Below are 19620 nucleotides of genomic sequence, written 5' to 3'. Positions count from 1 at the left end.
ACACACACACACACACACACACACACACACACCGAAGCCATTTGTAACATGATGGCTCAGTGATGCTGCATGAGAGCATGATGTGTGCTGCTTACGATGCTGTGGGTGTCCATCCGCTCGTGACATAAACTCTTCCATTTACTCTGGATCTTCCCACTGTAACGGATGCTGCGCCCACTAATACAGCAAAGGCCCTAACACTAAACAAAAACAAGACGCAGTGTGGGTGAAGTGACGATTTTGTGACTGCCTCGAGAACTAAACATTATTGTGGGTGAACTTCAAAACAAGGTCTGAACTCAGACACACTGCAGCTGTCATGAGTCAAGACCTGATGTCAGGCAGAATAACAGAGTCTCATTTCAGCTGATAAAACTTTAACAGGGTCTGTGGAAATAATTTATAATTCATAATGATTCAATTGGGCAGCTGCTCAGGTATTGTTTATTAAAAATTCTCACTTTTCATCTGTTGACTTTTTAGTTTGATATTTAAAGGTTAAGATTGGGATCAGTTTCTCACATTACTGTTTTTTTTTTATATGAAAAGACAGACATTCAGCACATTTCAAAATCACAGTGTCAGTGCACAGCAGTTCACGCTGAGTCCGTATTTTAGATTGCAACATCCGATTGGCTCGGCAGAGTCTTAACTGGATGCCGGTTTTCTGATCAAACCCGCCAACTGATATGATCGGACATTGTGGTGCAATCAGGACAGCCACCTCGGAGGAGCGCCGGGCCAGACCCTGGGGCGGAGGACGGTTTTGAGAAAAGTGGGCATGACTAATAGCACGAAAGGTTTGATCCACAGAACCTGACAGGCTGTTCTCCTGTGGCCTGTAAATACACAACGCTTGGCAGATGTGAAGGCCTGTTCCTCTCAGACATGGCTGCTGCTGGTGCTGCTGCTGCTTACCCACACCAATCAATACAATTGACTGGTTTACAGATGCTCCACATTCAGCCCCGGCCACAACTAACATCCTTTAGCGTCATTAGGCATGAGTTTATCTTGTCACTTGCGTAGTAGTAGGAGGGAGTACGTTTTGTTTTTACTATTCGGAGCAAAGTCATAGAAGGAAGTTGTTGTTTACATTGTTCAAAGTAGCACTTACTGTAATGTTTCACTTACGTAGGACAGATGACTTACTGGAAGAAAACAGAAAAAATCTGTGGGAGTTTTTTTTTTTTTTTTTTCCAGGGGAAGCTGATAAAATAAAAATTTAAGTCCAAATTTAGTCCCAAGGTGCCTGAGGTGTAATACATCTGCTTTAACAACTGAGCACAGACTGAACTAGTAAAATGCAGAGTGGTTTGTGCTGTAAAGACAAACACAAGTAATTCAAAAATAATTTTATGACACTTTTGGAAAAGGATTTACAGCTGATTAGAAGTGCATGTTTCTAATGTTTTCTGTTGTCCATCTGGTTTTCAGACATCATTTATTTCTTTGGCTCTCATACCATAACCATTTACTTTTATTTGTAAAAGTACACATCAAAACATCCACACATCGTTATCGACTGATATAGGCTCATTGACCAATCCATCTTCTCTAGCTGGATGATGAACTGGAGCTGAGAGTTTGACTCTGTAGTTGAGATGCAAACATGTTGTCTTGTCCACTCAGTGGTCAGTTATTAGTTAGTTACGCGTTAGTTTTGTGACGGGGGGGAGACGACTGTGTTTGGCTTCAGGACGAGGGGTGAAAACACATGTAAAGGTACGTGCACGAGTGTATCGATGTGTGTGTGTGCGCCTGTGTGCGTGCATGCGCGAAATTGTTGCTGGTGGGCCCCAGCATGACTGCTGAGGAGCAATCATATGTTCAGCTGTGATTTCCATCAACACATTCCTGGACGCTCACACACTCTCTCAGTGGAGCTGTGCACAGCACCCCCCAAGGATGTGACCTGCAGCCTGCAGACACATGGCTGCCTCACAAGCGCTTATCACAACACAGCAGCCTGTAGGATAATGGGAGGCCTTAATCTGAAGCCACGTGGAGCCAAGCAAACTTTGACTAGTGTTGCTCTTTCACACTGGCCTTATAGAAACAGTTGATGATATACTACACCGTTCTGCAGAAGGCCAGCAGGCCTTACCATGCCAGACTGATTACAGGGTAGAGGTCAAACCACATGGACAACAAATGGTCCCTGGTCCTCCACGCTGGGGGTTGGGTATAAGGCTGAAAACGCCGCTCTGGAAAAGGCAGCAATTGTTACAGAAACTGCTAAAAGGACATGTGATATTGCAGACCACCAGGAGACACACACTCACACACATGCTGTGCACTCTTATGCATTGCCATAATGGTAAAATATAAACAATAAAACAATGTAAATAATAAAGCATGAGGGAGAGCAAAGTAAAATAGTGTACAAAATTGCTCTGCTGATTAAACTCATGTTTCAAAATCCAGTGCAGCCAAAATAAAAGAGTCTTGGGGCAGAATCATTGATAACAAGCATCTTAAACATTCAACTCAGCAGATCCACCAACTATTTGTGCTGAATAATTATACATTAACCGGCGCTTAATCAGCTGACAGTGTGTGTTTCTCTTCCACCGGTCAAACAAAAAGACATGAGTAAAATCCCCACACAGGTCCAATCATTCAACGCTATTGGCAAACTGCATGGCTGGCATGAAGCCACGATGTGCTGCGTTCTTTAAAATGCATGAGGGGTTCACTTTGAGTTTAGGTTCAGCCCTGAACACTCTGGTTATTTTTTCCCGCCCAAGGCAATTTCCACACCATGCTCCACATCTCGGCTCAGAGTTACAAGGGTGTCACATTTGTCTTGCTACACAAATATTGATATGGCGCTGGCCAGGTTGAGTAATGACCAGATGATGTATGTAGTATCAATAGTAAGGGTTTATATGTTTTTGTTTTCGTATGGAAAGTGGCAGTTACTCTTCATTACGTGATATACATTTTACTTTTGTTTTGTGGAGGAGTGTTTAGGCATCTCCAATTAAATCACACCTCAGGGCTACGTGTCAGGTTTGTCTGACACTCCTTGTGTAAGTGATCTTATGCATATGATAAACCAAAGTGTCTGTGTTTAAACTCGTTGATAGGAGGATTGTAGATCCGACAATCTGCAGATGCAAAGGATGAGGAGTATTTTTTTCTTTTTCTTTTTTTTTTGCATGTAGTCTGAGACAGTAAAGAAAACATAAATGATCTAAAAATGCATGTAACTTCAGAGTCACCCTCAACCTCGACCTAACACCAGCTCAATAATGACTCCAATGACTGGCAGTGCAGGAATCTGAGTGAGCTGCTGAGCTGGGCTGTGGTGGCCTGTATTCACCATGTGGTGGAGCTGAGTGATGCCTTCACCAGAGCAGACGTGAGGCAGGCGCTGCCATGTGCTACATGGTGCCTCAGTGACAGGGTAAGAGAGCGATGCTCCCGTGTCGAGCTGCTGTTTTTGACCTTATTATCTGCGATCGTTAGCTTTCACTTTCTGTCCGTGCAAGTCAGAGTCAGGGCCGATGTATATCCACTGATTGCGTTCTCCTCGGAGACCTCGCATTGATAAAGCACGTTCAGGCTGTGTTAGCATGCTTGCATGCTAGATACTGTCAGTGGTTACAACACAGGGGCAAAGGAAGCTGTGCCCTCGCCCCCGACTGTAGACATCAAATACAGTAGGAAGGTGCCTCGGACAGAGCGAGCGAGCACTAACTGCATTCTAAAATGGGTGTGAAAGTCTCCTCTGCAACACAGCGGGCTCTTGTCTTCCTCCTCTTCATACTTTTCTCTCTCTCTCTCTCTCTTCCTCACAGTCTGTCTCTTTCCTCTAGATCTATCCTCTACTCTGTCTCTACTCCAACGTCTTCGTCTGCTTTCTGTCATGAATTTCCTCATTTTGTACCCCACCCCCTCCTTCCCCCTTTCCCCTTCCCCTTCCCTTTATCCACGCACTCTTCTTCTTTTGCTCTCTCTGTCCATCTACATCTGCACCCCTCCCCTCGCTCTCCCTCCCTAGAAGGCACACATACACAGATAATACTGCGGCTACATGCTGCTTCGGCAACATACTGCAGCAGGCAGGCATACTCCACTGCAGCCCTTTAACACAATAGCCATTTCTCTTATGACCTTAGGAAGGGAAAGCTGCTCTTGGTCTGAATAAATTACACATCCTCTGCATCAAAATCAGGCAAATAGCACATACATGTGTTTCAAACACATGCTTTTAAATCCAACCCGTTTCATAGGCAGGGGAAGCCCATTATTGTCAGAAACATTCATTTTTTTCTTCTCTCCAGCATCTGCCCATTTCAGCCTTTCATCTGCATATGACAATCACAGCAACACGCGCTGTTTGCTGCCATTTCCTTTTATTGACGTCTGTAGTTTCGGTGAAGCACTCCCCCTGCCTATGGACATACCACCCCTGATTCGCCCCGTCTTGCCTTTTCCCCTGAAGCATGACGGAACTAGGCGTGCTGCTGTAACACAATGGGACTTTTTTATTGAACAGTGAACAAACACATTCACACATACACAAACAAAAAAACACACACAGAGAGACAGGCATCTAGTGATCATGGCACATGATATGACGTACAATGATGCCATTGTTTGAGCATCCAGGAGTGATTTAAGCAAATGTTAGCGATGACAGACGGGCCACACAAAGAACACACTGAGATGCATTTAGACGGACACATACATACACCAAAAAATGTGCAAAATGTGCATGCACGTGTAGTGCGGTCCAAAAGTCTGAGGCCACCTTCACATTCATGGGAAAGTATGCACTTATGCACATATGTGTATATTTTTGCAATGGGTACAAATATACACACATGTCCTTTGACATCAGCTTTAACTATTAGCGCTCAGTGGTATCCCCATATATTCGCACCAGATGGAGGGATATCATGTTTTAGGCTGCATGTCTAAAACAGTGTGTGCTGTAAGTGAAAACACGGCCTGGTGCGCTGTATCATTGCTCAGTCAGGTTTGATCCATTCTGGCTACTGTGCGTCTCAGACCACTTGTTCATTGCTTTGTAATATTAGATTTTCTTTGATATTGCTGTATTACCAGCACTTTTGCCTGCTAAGATCATCATATAGAGTTTCATGGGCCACCGGTCACATGTTCTCAAGCCTTCATGAAACGCTCAGGCAAACAGGTGCTACTACCAGGGATTCCCCCCAAAAACCTTTGCAGGATGTAGAGCCACATTTTAGCCACATTGATTGACACACAGTGATTACAGTTTTTCAAATTACTTTTCCATAAATGTGAACGCCGTTTGCCTTTGAATCTTGTGTCACTGACCTTCTAAATATTGCACGCTCACGGGTTGAATGAAATATATCTTTGCACTGGAGTAAAGCCAAGTGTCACAACAAGCATGTACCACAAGTCATACAATCTGGCTATAAAACTCCACTGAAGCTTTTTTGCGTGTCAGAAAATATAAAAGGGCAATGTGCAGCTCCATTTAAATCCAAGATGGATGACTGCTTCTCTGAACAATTCTTTGTTGGAAATCAAACTTTTGCGTTGGAGCCACTGGGATTCTCTGTGTTTTCTAAAACAATGGGCTCTTTCTTTATCTGAGAAGAGCTGCTACTCTAATAATGCAGCCCAGCTTAGGTCTGTTAACTGTAAACAATAGCGCTAAAAGGTGGCCTTGACAAATGTAAAGAGAGAAGGGGGAGTGATTATTGTGCCTGAATGTGAATACAAGGACACTGAGTGATGGCTAAACTCCAGTCCCTCCCTTTTTCCCCCCACCAGCTACGCCTCTCATGCCAGTATATGGGATGTCTACAGAAACCATCCTGCTGTCAAGGTCAGCAATGAGAGGATCTCCTCTGAAGTGAAGCGTGAGGAACCTTCTGTGGTGCCACATTACTCTTAACGCACTGAATCTGCACAAACGGTGCATACATAAATGGAGTCATGGGGTTCACCTGAAATAGCGTAAATCCAAATATGTCATCGTGCATGTCAAGCTCCATTAAAAACCCCTCTCTCTGCAACGCCTCCTTTCACCATCACAGCCCCTTGTCTGCACAGTATCAAAGGCTGGAGACGTTATTCGACCGTCTTCACGTACAACATCCAGGTGGACTCAGCGTGCCGGTGGGAAGTGGCTCTTTCTCAAGCGCATCAAGCGCTTTCGGACCCATATGTGCCAGACAACCTGCCGTATACAGTTCTTTGACAGTCCAGCACCAGATAACATCACAAGTCCCCGCTTCAAAAGAGGCAGAGGCGAAGCTACGTGAATTGTATCAGTTCTAGTGAGGTCCTTCCTTATAGGGTTTTTTTTTTTCATACTTGCTTCATCCACTCAGACAACAAGCTACCCACAGCAACCGCACACTCACGACCCGCACTGCTTGGAACAAACACAAACTCACCACCCCACCAAATGGAAACAGCTGTTATCAAAACTCTTTCATCTGCTACAGTACTTTGCAAAACTCGGCACTGCACACACACATACACACACACACACCACTGCTGAACAAGCCTGTTAGTCTCTATCACACACTCTGAAGCGTTCGACACGTTTTACAATACATTCATATTCTGTGAAGCTATGTTTTAGATTTTATACTCTATGGTCTGCTGCTTTTGTTGTGCGCTAGTGACGGGCAAAGCCACTGTGCAGTGTAGTTTTGTGGGGTTTTACGGCTCCGGCAGACTGCAGTGAGTGAAAACCTGACAGCTCGCACCATACACTGCATTTAAATTCCATCCACCTCTAACTGCGACGTATTGTTCCACTGATTAATGGGCCAGAGCCGTGTGTGGACAGTTGTTCTTCATGCATGTTACCATTGTTACATGCCTGTTTGCGATGGCTCCTCTGGATCTCTCAATTGGCAAGAGAACAATCATAACAGCAACAACAATGCCAGTACATCTGTGCCACTTCACTTGTTGCTTAGGTGTCGGTACTCACTGCTTTGGACGTTTACAGTGCCAGTGGAGTTGTCCTTTCCCAGCGGGTTCTCCACCACACATGTGTAATTCCCAGAATCCTCCAGTTTTGCTCTGTTGATCTGGACTTTGGAGTTTTTCCTGTGGGAGACAACACTCACACAGCTGAGTCAGGGGAATCAGGGCAGGGAGGAAATAGCATGGAAACGCAACAAGTGGAAACATGGGGGACAGAGAGGCAGACAACAGGGCAAGCAGCAGCATGGCACCACCTCTCCGCCTTCACAGAGATTCATAACAACTTATTCATAATAAGGGAAATTTTTTGATGAGTAAAAAACACACACAAAAAGAAAGAACAGGACGAGGACAGGACAAGTGTTGGAGCTCCCTAGCATGTTATTAACTGGCAGCCACCGTGGTCATGAGGGATAATTACAGGATGAAATCTGTTCTCCCTCTTCTTTCCTTTTTGTTGCCTTAAATCTGTGATGATTAACTGTCCTGACTAACAGAGAGTGGCACTGGACCATGAATGTATCATGCGAGCTGGATAGGGTGGTGCCATTCAATCTTGCTGCCAATTTACCCCAGTGGCCAACTCTGGCACTGCAATAAAAAATTTAAAAAAATCCCCTGCAGCGTACACAAGGCATTTTTACCGATATACCACTATCATAACAGAGAAAACCTTTGATTGGATTCAATGCATTATATCATGAATCGTATTTAAGTATAAAAAACTACATTTGTTGTCATATGATATCATGTCATGGAGTAACTCAGAGAGGAAACCATTTAACCCTTTATAAGACACTTATTTAAATACTTGGGAATTTTAATTTTCAACCCTGGACCATTATTGGAGGGTACAAGAAGAGTTTTTCTACTTTTAGTTTTTCACTGCAAATCAAGGTCAATGAAGTCACCATATATGGTACTTCACCTTTCAAAGGTAATCATTAGGAATAGGCTATTTATTAATACATACATGATGTGTAAAAAAAAAAATTAATAAAATAAAATGCACAAAAATACTTATTCTATACATGACTTTTTTTTTTTTTTTTAAGTAAGTTACTGAATGTGGTCACTTGCCCTATACAGAGGTAAATGAAGGGACATCATCATGGATAATATACATCCATGGAACAGGAACAAAACAGGAAACAAGTGTGTGAAGTAGTTGTGTGTATTTTCATTTGGTTTTACTCTAAAACGATGAGGTCAGGAAAATCAATATTAGTTTTGTGCACTATAATGTCTTAAGCTAAAGTTAGCAAACATTAGCCACTGCGTGTGTTCTCCATCGAGCTAAACTTGATTAGTCATAATAACCTTGGAGTTGAGTGTGGATGTGTTTTATTGCGTCCAAACAAAACTTGTTCTGTGTGTGAGAATGTAACTGATGATGATAAATTGACTTGGTTTAGAAAAAGCCACTGCTGTATGTTTCAGTGAAAGAATAAGCCTTTATTATGCCAAATGTTAAATAAATGTTTTCATTCAATTTCTGTGCTCATGTTGATTTTTCATTGCCTTTCAAACAGCAGTTTCCTGTCTGCTGATAATAACAACCATGCTTCGACTCTGGAGTGTCGACTTTTCATCTTGCGCTGCTCGTGTTGGGTTTACAGGACATGGGTCATTTGTACTCACTGGCTGTTCCTTATTTTGACTTTTTTGTTTTTCTTCAGCTCGTTGCCATCTTTGAACCATCTGTAGGTGGGGAGAGGGTTCCCTGTGGCCTCACACTTTACTATGAGCTTTTTTCCCTCGTCCACTATTATTGGATTCTTCATCGGTTTTAACTTTGGAGCCGCAGCTAAAAAGAGAGAAGGAGAGAAAAAAAAGAAAAACAAAGTTATTAAGCAGTACATGCACAAATGTGATGATAGTTTTTAGTCAGCACTGTTCATGTGTTGTTGTATGTTTTAGGAGAAACAGTGAGACAAAGAAGAACACAGGGAGAGCAACAGAGCCAATAATCATCTCTATGGACCGAGCCAACAACTCTCTCATGTGACCACCAGATGTTGTCACTAGGGACATTATCAACTTTGCCTCAGACTAATAAACTGGCTGAAATTCACTGTGGTTTTGCTGCTGTAAAAACACCTGAAGCCATATTCAGCATCCAGCGACTGCTGAGGAAAACATCATGCAACCACAAACTCATGTGCAATTAATGACTGCTTGGTGTATATGGTATAAAATATTTTTTTTTCTTTTTTTTTCTCCTTTTTAAACACTGAATAATAAATGAAATATGAAAAACGATCTCTGTCCAAACACACACATACATGTACATAGAACACACACTCACACAAATACTTGCCAGCTGACAGCTGCACACATGTTTAGGAGAAGACTCATCCAGGGCGGAGCGAGAGAGAAGGGGTGAACAGGGGTCAACCAGGGGCTGGCCAAGATGCCCCCTCTCTCTCCCTCTCTTTTACTCACAAACACACACATACACACACTCACTCACACACTATCTCTCTCTCTCCATGTGTAACATTTACAATTTCATGCATATGCTGAACTGTACAGTCCTACAAATTACAGCTGTGTGACGTGCATGGCCTCTGAAGGACGACAGCAGGATGAAGACAAACAAAGCATGACAAGCAAAATGAAGTTTACTGTACGTAGGTAACGGCTCCAATTAGAGATCGAAATAGAGGTGGACCAAAATTATCCCCTGTTGTCCTCTTTTTCTTTGAGACTGTCCTACTTCACTGACCTAGTAAAGGCGACATGTCTGCACAGAAAGAAAACCCCAAATGATGCTGCATTTTTCATTGTCTTTGTGGACTCCGGTGGACAGCTGTGATGGATCTGGGATGTCGTAAGTGAGGTTTGCATGAAGTCCTGCCAGAGACGACCTGATGTGTTTCTTACGATTTTCAAGAGTTTAATTATTTTTTGCAGTGACTTTAAAGAATCATCCCTTGTCATTTCTGCAGAGGTCACTGTTGTCTATTACTGATCCACTCGGCTCAGCACATCAGACACATACACACACACACACACGCACAAACAGCAGCAGCTCTTCCTTTAGCTCCGTAAACCTGGTGCTGGATGTGGACATTTATTTAAAGAGCTCCGTGTGCAGCCACCGAGCACCTTGTGAGTGTATCCTGTGTCTGACAGTGTGTCCTCTGGTCCACATGCTGACACTGAAGCTCTGCTCTGCCACCTCTGGTCACTCGGCACTAATACTCCTAATAGGTGCCAGAGGTCACAGCTCTCAGTTCCAGCCATGGATCCCTTTGAAAAGTACACAAAGTCCACCACCATCCATCTTTGTGTACTCATTTTTTTAATCTCACTTATAGCTCCAGTGCCCAGAAGATGTGGATATTGTCTGAATAATTTCCCAAATGTGTATTTTTAAAGTACTTAGCTCGAGTTGAATAGTAATCTTAGAGCGACTGCTCGCAGCACTTAAGACCTTTGATGCTTACTGGCATTTTTGTGCCCACTTAAGTAATGACATTGATTGTTTAAATCTATGACGGGAGCAGCATCTATTTGCCTAATTCAAAGGGCACCAATGACAAGTTATGAAATACAAAGGCAGTTCACATCAAGAGCGGGCTTTATACCAAGATCCTGAATATCACATATACTTAGAGAGTCTGTCTGACTGACTAGAATCACAGAGAGTAAAATGTCAAATTTAAAATAGTCCTCGAACAACATAGATCAATGGGAAAACACGTATTTTTAGTTCAATGGCAGCTATTTGTTACTAAAATTACGTGGCTGGTGAGACAGTGGACTTTTATCTGCACAGCTTCCTGTTGGAAAATGTGAGTGATGATATTCATGGCATTTGGAAAATAAAGATCATAATACAGGGAGGATGCGCTCTTGTACTGTGGTGCTTAGTCTCCATAATGAGCTTATTCTCAAGATGGATCTTTGTGCTGCAATTGTTTGAGCAGTTAGTTGAAGATTTTAGTGTCCCTAAGGCTTTGGGACAAAAGTTTTGTCATAACACTGTTGTACACACTGAAAATGTCTTATATATGTAGATGTTGCCATTTAAAATCAACTCTGCAAGTGGTGTGGCTTAATCAATAGCCTCCAGCAAGACCATATACTGAACATGAGACCCCTGATGTTCCAGATGTTCTTCATTAGGCATTTTCTGTTGTTTAACAAATGTAATGTACCATATGGGACTTGATGTTAAATAAAGATCAGGCTGCACAAAGCCCTATGGTCTACTGATCCCCCTAATTTTCACATTACAACAGTTAATGGAAAATTACCATCACTGTTTCAGTCATACTGTATGTAATGACTCATACACAGCACATTAATGAATATTATAACACACACATGTGCCATGTTTGATAAGCAGCTTCATCACACATCTTCATTAACTGTACAAATGTTATTTGGCAAAAAAACTTTTTCATTTGAATGTAATAGAAAAAAATGATTTTTCGGAGCATACAGAACACAAAAGTCGGCGCGAGTCCATGATCTCAAGTCTGCACAAGTGAACTACTGTACGTGATTTCCATACACACTCAGCTTTGCCAGACTTAGCCCAGCACAGTGCCTGAGGAAACCCTTGTCAGTCATAGTCAAGAGAACAGCAGGAATGAGGCTGCACCATAACGAAGAATGTTTAGTACTTCGCCTGGACACAGGTTCGTCCTTGCCAAGCAAATTAAACAAACTTTGTCCTTGCCTGGAAAAGTTACAGAAACACAACACTGCACTTCTCATCAGCTCACTAAGCCAGATGTGTAAGAGCGAGGGTCTCTCCTCCATCTACAGGATACAGTCCTAATGAAGACACAGGAGCCCATCAGACGCTCTAGCTTCAGGATACAGATGTTTAACATCATTCTGCGCGGGGATTAGTTGTCACGTTCATGTTAAACAATGTCTGTAATCTTTCAAGCTGTTTTATCTGTGTCGCACGAAATGAATTAACAACAAATACAAAAAAACCTGCAGAAATAAAAAAAAAAAACACACACTCTGACAGCCTCGGCAGTGATATACGACAGTTGCTCGTGTTTTATTTGACAAATGTTAATCGTCCGAGAGACAGTTTGATGGACACGACTCAAGTGCAGCACAATCAAGTCAACTGCACTTGACGTAAAGCATGGTAACTTAATTACTCACAATTCACAAGAAAATAAAGAGCGATTACGGCTGGAAATAAAATAATTTCTTAGAGACAAATGGTTATCTCATTTTCCATTACACCAGTGGAAAAAGTGTCAGGCAGCAATGATAAACCCCTGCCTCAACAACAGCCTGATTCTCTCTTTTTGAAGCGGAGGGGCAGCTGCAGACATGGACTATAAAAACCAAATTTGAGAATAGAAGCCTATCCGGTGTGTCAACAGCTCATGCTTTGAGTAACAGTTGGAAACCTCGGCCCAGAGAGAGAGAGAGGTTCAAAAACAAAGTAATTTGATGAATTAACAATGCACTGCTCGTATTATTGAGTTAACATTTCTGTTTTACTTCCAGGAGCTTAGAAAAGGAATCCGAGGCATGCCTTTGTGTTTCCCTTCTAGACAAAGTATCCCTGATTACTCTGGTGTTATGTCACTTCACTGCACGTTGTCAAAAGACAAATTACATGGTGAGACAGCTAGAGAAATGGGTTTTGCATGTGGGAATGGTCTTCAGACACTGCACACTAGTCACTGTAACACAACATCTGTTCGAAGAGATCATTTCAACAGCCTCCCACCAGAGCCAATACACTTTCACCAAATAATTATCTGGTACATTGTTTATATATGACTCAAAACCCTCTTCCTCTCACTCACTAAACTCAACAGACACGCTGCTAATAATGTTTCTTCCCGAATTAATAACTTTTTTAATGTTTCTCTGTGCTAATAAAATGTGTGAATATGTCCAGCAGTGCATGTCAAACTTTACTAGTTTCAACTATCAACCGATTTCTATTACGTAAGTGTTCTTTTATTGACACTTTCCTGGGAATATAATGAGTTTATCGTTTTATAACGTCTCATTTCTAACAATTTTACTTCCTGTCAATCACTGACTGACTTATGATGTTAATCTGATTATCAGATCATAGTCAACACATGTACATTTATTAATTTATTAATTTTGTTTTGGTTTCACAATAAAAAGCAAAACCACAACACGGCAACTTTTGCCACTGTTTCGATAGTTTCACAAGATGAACAAGACTGATGTCATTTGCAATAAAAGTTCAAAGAACAGAGGAATGTAAACAATGAGTGTCTGACATACTTGTCTACCCCTGCATGGCAGAGGGCCATCATAAATACTACTACTCTGGGTGAAATACAACCAAACGTGTCCAAATCACTCAAATGTGCTATAAAGCAGAAACAGCTTTTATTTATTGATGCCCTAAAAATATTGGAGCAAATATGTTGACCAGTATGATTTTATATAAACTATTGTCTAGACCTCTGCAGTGCTCTATAACAACATGTTTGTGGTAGTGTTTCACTTTTATGAATTTGGCTGTATAGTTTCAGATCAAATTTCAAACTGGATTAGTGACAAGGCTTTAAACCTTGGTGTGACACAGCAGCTTGTTACGAATGTGAGATGGCTGGATGATAAAACAACTAGATGAGACGAGTTATTGCAATTAGTTAAGCGCAACGTCTTTATCAACAGTCAGATCCATGACAACAATGCAGTGCTAAAATGTCAAACATGAGGGTTTCCTTAAGTTCCCTTCACAAAGTCTAGTATTTGACCTTATATCTTTCGATTACCAAAGTTTAATCAGTCTGTCTTTGAGTCCAAATTAAATTCGGACTCAAACCCGACAGTTTCTCTTGACGAATTATCTACATATTGGACTCACAAGCAGAAAAACCGTGTTTCGTGATGTCACCATGATGTTGGCCTTTGACCTCTATAATGTAATCAGTTTATCCTCGAGTGCTTGCGAATGTTTGTACCAAACTCTGAAGAAGCTCCGTCATTGCTGTTTTGCAATAATGTGACTTCGTCTGACGAACAGTTCGTTTCTGTTGATCTTGTTTATTTTCAGGACACGCTCAGGGTCAATTATGTAAACTGTAAACTTTCGTGGAAAGTTCCTGCTGTGCTAGAAAAAGCCGTAAATCCTGTCTCATTTGCTTCACATTTGCCTCTGAGTCAAACCACATGACGCAAAAAGGAAAATTAATTATCAAAACAAAAACAATGATCAAAGCTTTGTCTTCTATATATTTTATATGTTATATTAACTGCTAATGTTGAAGGGTTGGTGATATTACTAATTCCACCGAGAATCAACACCCCAATACAGAATAACACAGTACAACTCCACATGACCTTCAGCTACGCTTCAGCTCTGCGTTTTGGTTCGCCATGGTTGTATTCCTCTGGGAGACAACGTTCCCAAACAAATTCACACAACCTGGATTTCCATGGCTTGCCCATAGGTAAAGTGGCGAGGAGTCATTTATTAGACGGTGGTGCAGAAAGATTAACTCCGGGCCAAACCAGATCAAATACTGTATTACACTCTAAAATCTGATCAGAGTCTCCAGAGGGTCAAACCTACATCTTAACCTCTGACTATTGACATTGGTCAAGGCACATTTATAATAGGGATGAGCGCTTTGCTCAGTATTCCTGTTATTTATGTACTGGCCTGACTAATTTCCAAAGAAAGCAACAGAAAGAGAGACAGATGGGGGATAGCGACATTAAGCTCAAGATGAAACATCAAAGACTACAGATAACACATTTGATGTTGTAAAAGTAACTAAATATGCAGCATGTGGGCGCTTACAAAGTTACCAAAAGTTGTTTACACTGTAATCAGCCCTTCTTCCTAGAAACTATATTTATATACAACAACAACAACAGGAACAACAGGTAGGCTTTTCTTTTGAATAAAAGGTAAGGCCGGCTGGATTATACTTCCTATTCAAATAAAAAAAATCAAAACAACATCTCTGTTGTGACAGATGTTCACTTGGTACGCCCACTGACTTTACTTTCTACCAACCCTGTCCCATTGCACGTAATGCTTTAAATCATTACAATAAAAAAAAGGTTTTTCCTTTGAACATAATCCAGACAGTCATTACGTTTGGAAACATAGCATGACTGGGAATACAACTTGGCGTTATAGAAATGTAATTTTTGCAGGAGACAGGGTTGTGTCACGACATGACATAGAAGCTGTTTGGTAAACCAGTAATTTCAAAAGTTTCATCTGCAAATTACTACGATTATTTTTCGCCGCGACCCACCCCTTCAAAAAAACCTCTCTTTGTTTGACAGTTATACTGTTCTGATGAGCCACGTTGGGATGATCACCAACACCTGTCATATGCACAAATGGCTTGGTGTTTATCAGCTTCATAATGCTGTATGTATCTGTCAGTTGTGTAGAGTGTGAACTTCAGTTAGCTGCCTGTTTGACTAGTTCTTTCCAGTTGTTGCTGGTAGCAGCACACCAAAAAGCAATTTTGTAAGAGCAATTATATGGCGCACAATCACACCTGAATTGAAAACTGAGGTCGTCTGAGGCTTCAATGCTGCGCCACCTCTCCTGCCTGCTGGTATCTATAAACATTTTGTTGCTAAATAATCTAAGTAACTAATGCATTTCTAAAGGTGCGGCAGCTCTTAGGCCATGGTCAAAAGCCTCTGGCACCAAATCTTTACTTGTGTAACCAATTATTACCACCCTTACTACGCAAACAGGCCTAGTCATACAGAACAGAGCCTGGTAGAAGGAGGAAATTTATGAATTATAATGTATAATCAGACGTTTTAATTTGGTCAGGCAAGGCTGTACAGTGATTTGATTTGATGAAACGCCAGTAGCATTTTTGCACTTCTTGTCTTACTCGTATTATTCATGAGAAAAGATAAAGACAAAGTTGCACAGGTTTTTTTTCTCCCTTCAGTGTCTTTTCCTGCCAATAAGAACCAACAGTTTGGCCCAGAAGTCTTTGGCCGGTTTCATTAGAAAAGTCATGCAACATTCTTTAAAGAGTGTCAACTTTCATCCACAATACACACAGCTTTCAAAAAAATCGAAGTGAAAGGAAATCATCATGTAACATTGGAGCAGAGGTATACCCTAAATCAACACTTTGAAATACTCTCTGGTGCGAATGCTGAAGACGTCATGGCCAGTAAAACAGGCGGTTGCAGCTGAGAAATACCTGCTGTGAGGTAATCTGCTTTAATAAAAGTGCAGAACTGGACTCTCAGGGAACTTAAGACACACAAGACAATACTGTCTTTTCCAGTACTGTCTTGTGTGATGCCGTTGATGGACGACTTTAAGTCAACAGCCTCAGCAGATTGCTCGTGGCTAGATTCCATAAATTAACATTTTACACACGTGATCCACACAAGTAAACCAACACATGCACACGCAGATAGTATTGTAGGTTGTGTAATGCATTATCCACAATGGATCATACTGTTGCACGGACGCAAATCGTTGAGCTGGAATAACATCTTGAAAAAGTGGATTTTTTTTTTTCTTTTTTTGCAGCATTTCTATGACTGGAGCCACAACTAGGAGAAAACAAAAAAAATAAATATGAAAGAGTCTGAATGAGCCCCTAATACAACCCATGGGAGTGTCGCATGAAATTGCACCCCTACAGTGGTGAGCGCACCGGACCTTCACCATCATGGCTCCAATAATAAACATGTGGTTAAGCTAATGGAGCAGTTTGACTAAGTTAACAAGAGCAGTTCGGATCAGATTTAAGGAAAGATCATGATTTAGACAACATTGAGTATTTTATTAAGGTTTGAAGACCTTATGTTGTGGAACAGCCTTGAAATAAAATGTTCATGTTATTCCATACATATCAAAATCCTGTATTTTAAAGTGTCCAAATGTAAATATTATGTTATTTTGGTAGCTGCACTGTATTTAATTAATCTATCTAATGCCACAATACAGAAGGAGAGACGCTACGTAACATTTGCCTGTTCGCGGATATTTCACTACATTTTTATATTACTTAGCATAGCAGAGAAGCGAGTTTGCTAGTTTAAGGTTGTTTGAATATCTTTTGAACTAAGCAAAGATAAGAAGAAAGTTAGTATGCTGCTGTGATACAACTTTTTTTTTTTAAATCAAGAAACAGATTACAAAAGCTGCACATCTGGCTGTACAGACTTGTTTTCACATTCAAAATTATTACATCTTTTGAACATGTTTTATTGATGAACCACATCCTCTATGAAATCACGCCAATGATGGAAAAGTACAAGAAGGCAACGTTTGATCAGACTGAAATAGTGAGTATATAGGATTCATCTCTCTATCTTCTATGACCCATTTTGGATTCTCAGGCACAGAACACACCTGATGTGGTGCAGGAACTAGTAGTGCAGACACAACAAGCATCACCCATGAGCATGTCTTCATTTTGACCTACTTTAAAAGCACCATTTTACAATGGATGAGCACATAGTTTCACATAGGTTACCTATTTACCCAGTTTTGTCACAGATCAATAACAGATCTCATCTTCACTTGGAAAATGACGATTAAATATCAGATTTAAAAGTGACATGAACAACAGCAGCAGCAGAAACCTTTATAAATTCTGGTAAAATTCATACCACGGGCCGGCACGCTTGATCTACTGATCTTATTTTCTGAAATGCAGAGAAAATAAACCAGATTATGTTCATGACACGCAGCTCTTCTCTATGTGCGCAGCAGCTGTACTTGTTGATTAACAAAGATGCCAAAAAAACATTCTGCAAGCACTCTTTGTCCAGCATAGTTTGGGAAGTTGTTTATCTTTTGTGTTTATAGATCACAATCAAACTTGGAATGAGGATCAGTAATTATTTATATATTCAACTCTGTATGGGTAATAAAACAAGAAAAATGACCACAAATGCCAAAAATAACAACAGTAGCACACATAAACTGAAGAAGAAGAAGCCGTTTATATAACTACAAGGCTTAAAAAGCATCTTGTATCAAAAAAAAAAAAAAAAAAGGATCTTTGCTAAACCCAGTCTCCAGGGTTATCTGTTGGAGGCTGACCAGACTGACATCAGCAGGTACAAAATGGCTACCAACATGAAGAGATGCTGCCTAAGATACAGTATCTGATCAAACCAAGAATGAAACATAGAAGATACAGGAAAAATAATGCTATTGTCCTCAAAGTTTGACTCAAACGGGGGTTGGGCTTCCCCATGACCTGAGGTCAAACTACAGTGACATGCTGCAGCTTGTATAGGATCCACCACTGAGCAAGCACATTGCTACGTAAGAGACTGGGAGACGAGTAGCTCCCATGCTATTCCAATGTCAAAGTAGCTCCAAGCAAAAATACAGACTGTCACTTATACTGGATGACTAACCACAGACTCAGAATTGAGATAAACTTAGTCATAATTAATACAGTGAAAGTACCTGATGAAAGGATGTGCTCTGCTGTATAAACATCTGCTTTATAATGAAAGTGTTGAAACGTTGAGATGTATGTTAAAAAAAAAAAAAAACATGTGGCAGAGAGTCTGTGAAGATGTGACCGTGCGATAAATCAATGAAAACCTTTAGAGCGAAGTCATTTCTAGTCGTTAGTTTTGCTGACAGCTCATAAGACATCTGTACTTGGTCTCACAGAGGTTCTTGTTTTGAAAGGTTTTCGTTGATTTGGTGCACACGTCGTATCAGTCGCCTTCACTACAGTTGCAGTGCTGCCAAAAACCAGATGTGCCTCTACATGCTGTCCACGTTAGGGAGACCAATACATGTGACAACCTGGCAGCAAGCTTTGACAAGCCAGGGGGATACTTACTTACTTACTAACTTGGCCCCACACTTCCGTAACACAACACAAACTTAATCTCTTAACTTTTTTTCCTCTCCAACTCTTTCTATGTCTCTCTGTTTCATTTACACACACACACAAAAAAAACATACATGTTACGGAGAAGCCACCTTCAGTTTACTTTTACCTGTAGTGGGATCGGCCTCTTTCTCCTTTTGTCCTTTCTTACCACCCTTCTTTCTCCCTTTCTTATCTTTCCTCTTGTTCTCCGTCATGCTGTCAGAACAACGTAAATCCTCTCAGGAAAAGACAGAGAAAAAAAAACAGGTAGTCCTGTTGGGAACGTGTGGCAAGTGGACACCACCAGACTGAGTCTGTTAGAGCGTCTCTCCTCCTATATAGACTCACAAATCAAGTGGCAGGGGCAGAGAGAGAGAGAGAGAGAGGGAGAGAGAGAGGGAGGGAGGGAGGGAGGGAGGGAGCGGGAGAAAAATAGGGAGAGAAAGGTAGAGGAGGCACTGCTCAAGCAACTAAGAGGGGAAGAGTGAGAGAATACAGAGGGAGGGAGGGAAGAAAGAGGGAGGGAGCGAGCAAGGCATTTCCCATTGCTTTAAGGCAATCAACTGTTCCCTTACAGGATCTATCAGATAAGAAGTGGCTCTGTCCTCAGTTGTGGCCCTGCAGCCACACAGAGACCGGCCCCAAGGAGTCCGCACAACAAAAAACATGAAGCCGACCCAGTCATGCTCCGCGGCTCAACTCTGTTTCCTCTCCCCGGCGAGCATCTTCTCCTTTGTAATGGCCCATGCAAAAGTGGAGCGAGACCAGTTAAGTTGTCCCCTCTGCACTGTTGACCCCACCCAGATAATTCAGGCGGGGGACCTGCCCTTGC

General features: G+C 41.4%; 1 protein-coding gene across 1 annotated transcript in view; it reads right to left on the bottom strand.

The window, feature by feature from the left end:
* The window catches only part of nrg2a (neuregulin 2a), a 48408-nt gene extending 29290 nt beyond the window's left edge, over positions 1 to 19118 (bottom strand). Inside the window, exons 1-3 of the mRNA XM_083986089.1 lie at positions 18916 to 19118; positions 8596 to 8761; positions 6959 to 7077 (exon numbers count right to left, since the gene is read on the bottom strand). Coding sequence (XP_083842215.1) covers positions 6959 to 7077; positions 8596 to 8761; positions 18916 to 19003 — 373 coding nt within the window. The 5' untranslated portion in view covers positions 19004 to 19118. The remainder of the gene's footprint in view (positions 1 to 6958; positions 7078 to 8595; positions 8762 to 18915) is intronic.
* Between the last annotated feature and the right edge of the window lie 502 nt (positions 19119 to 19620).

Source organism: Trachurus trachurus (assembly GCF_905171665.1).
Source record: "Trachurus trachurus genome assembly, chromosome: 14".
Taxonomy (NCBI): domain Eukaryota; kingdom Metazoa; phylum Chordata; class Actinopteri; order Carangiformes; family Carangidae; genus Trachurus; species Trachurus trachurus.
Note: the sequence above shows the minus strand (reverse complement) of the source record. Positions and strands in the feature narration are given on the sequence as shown.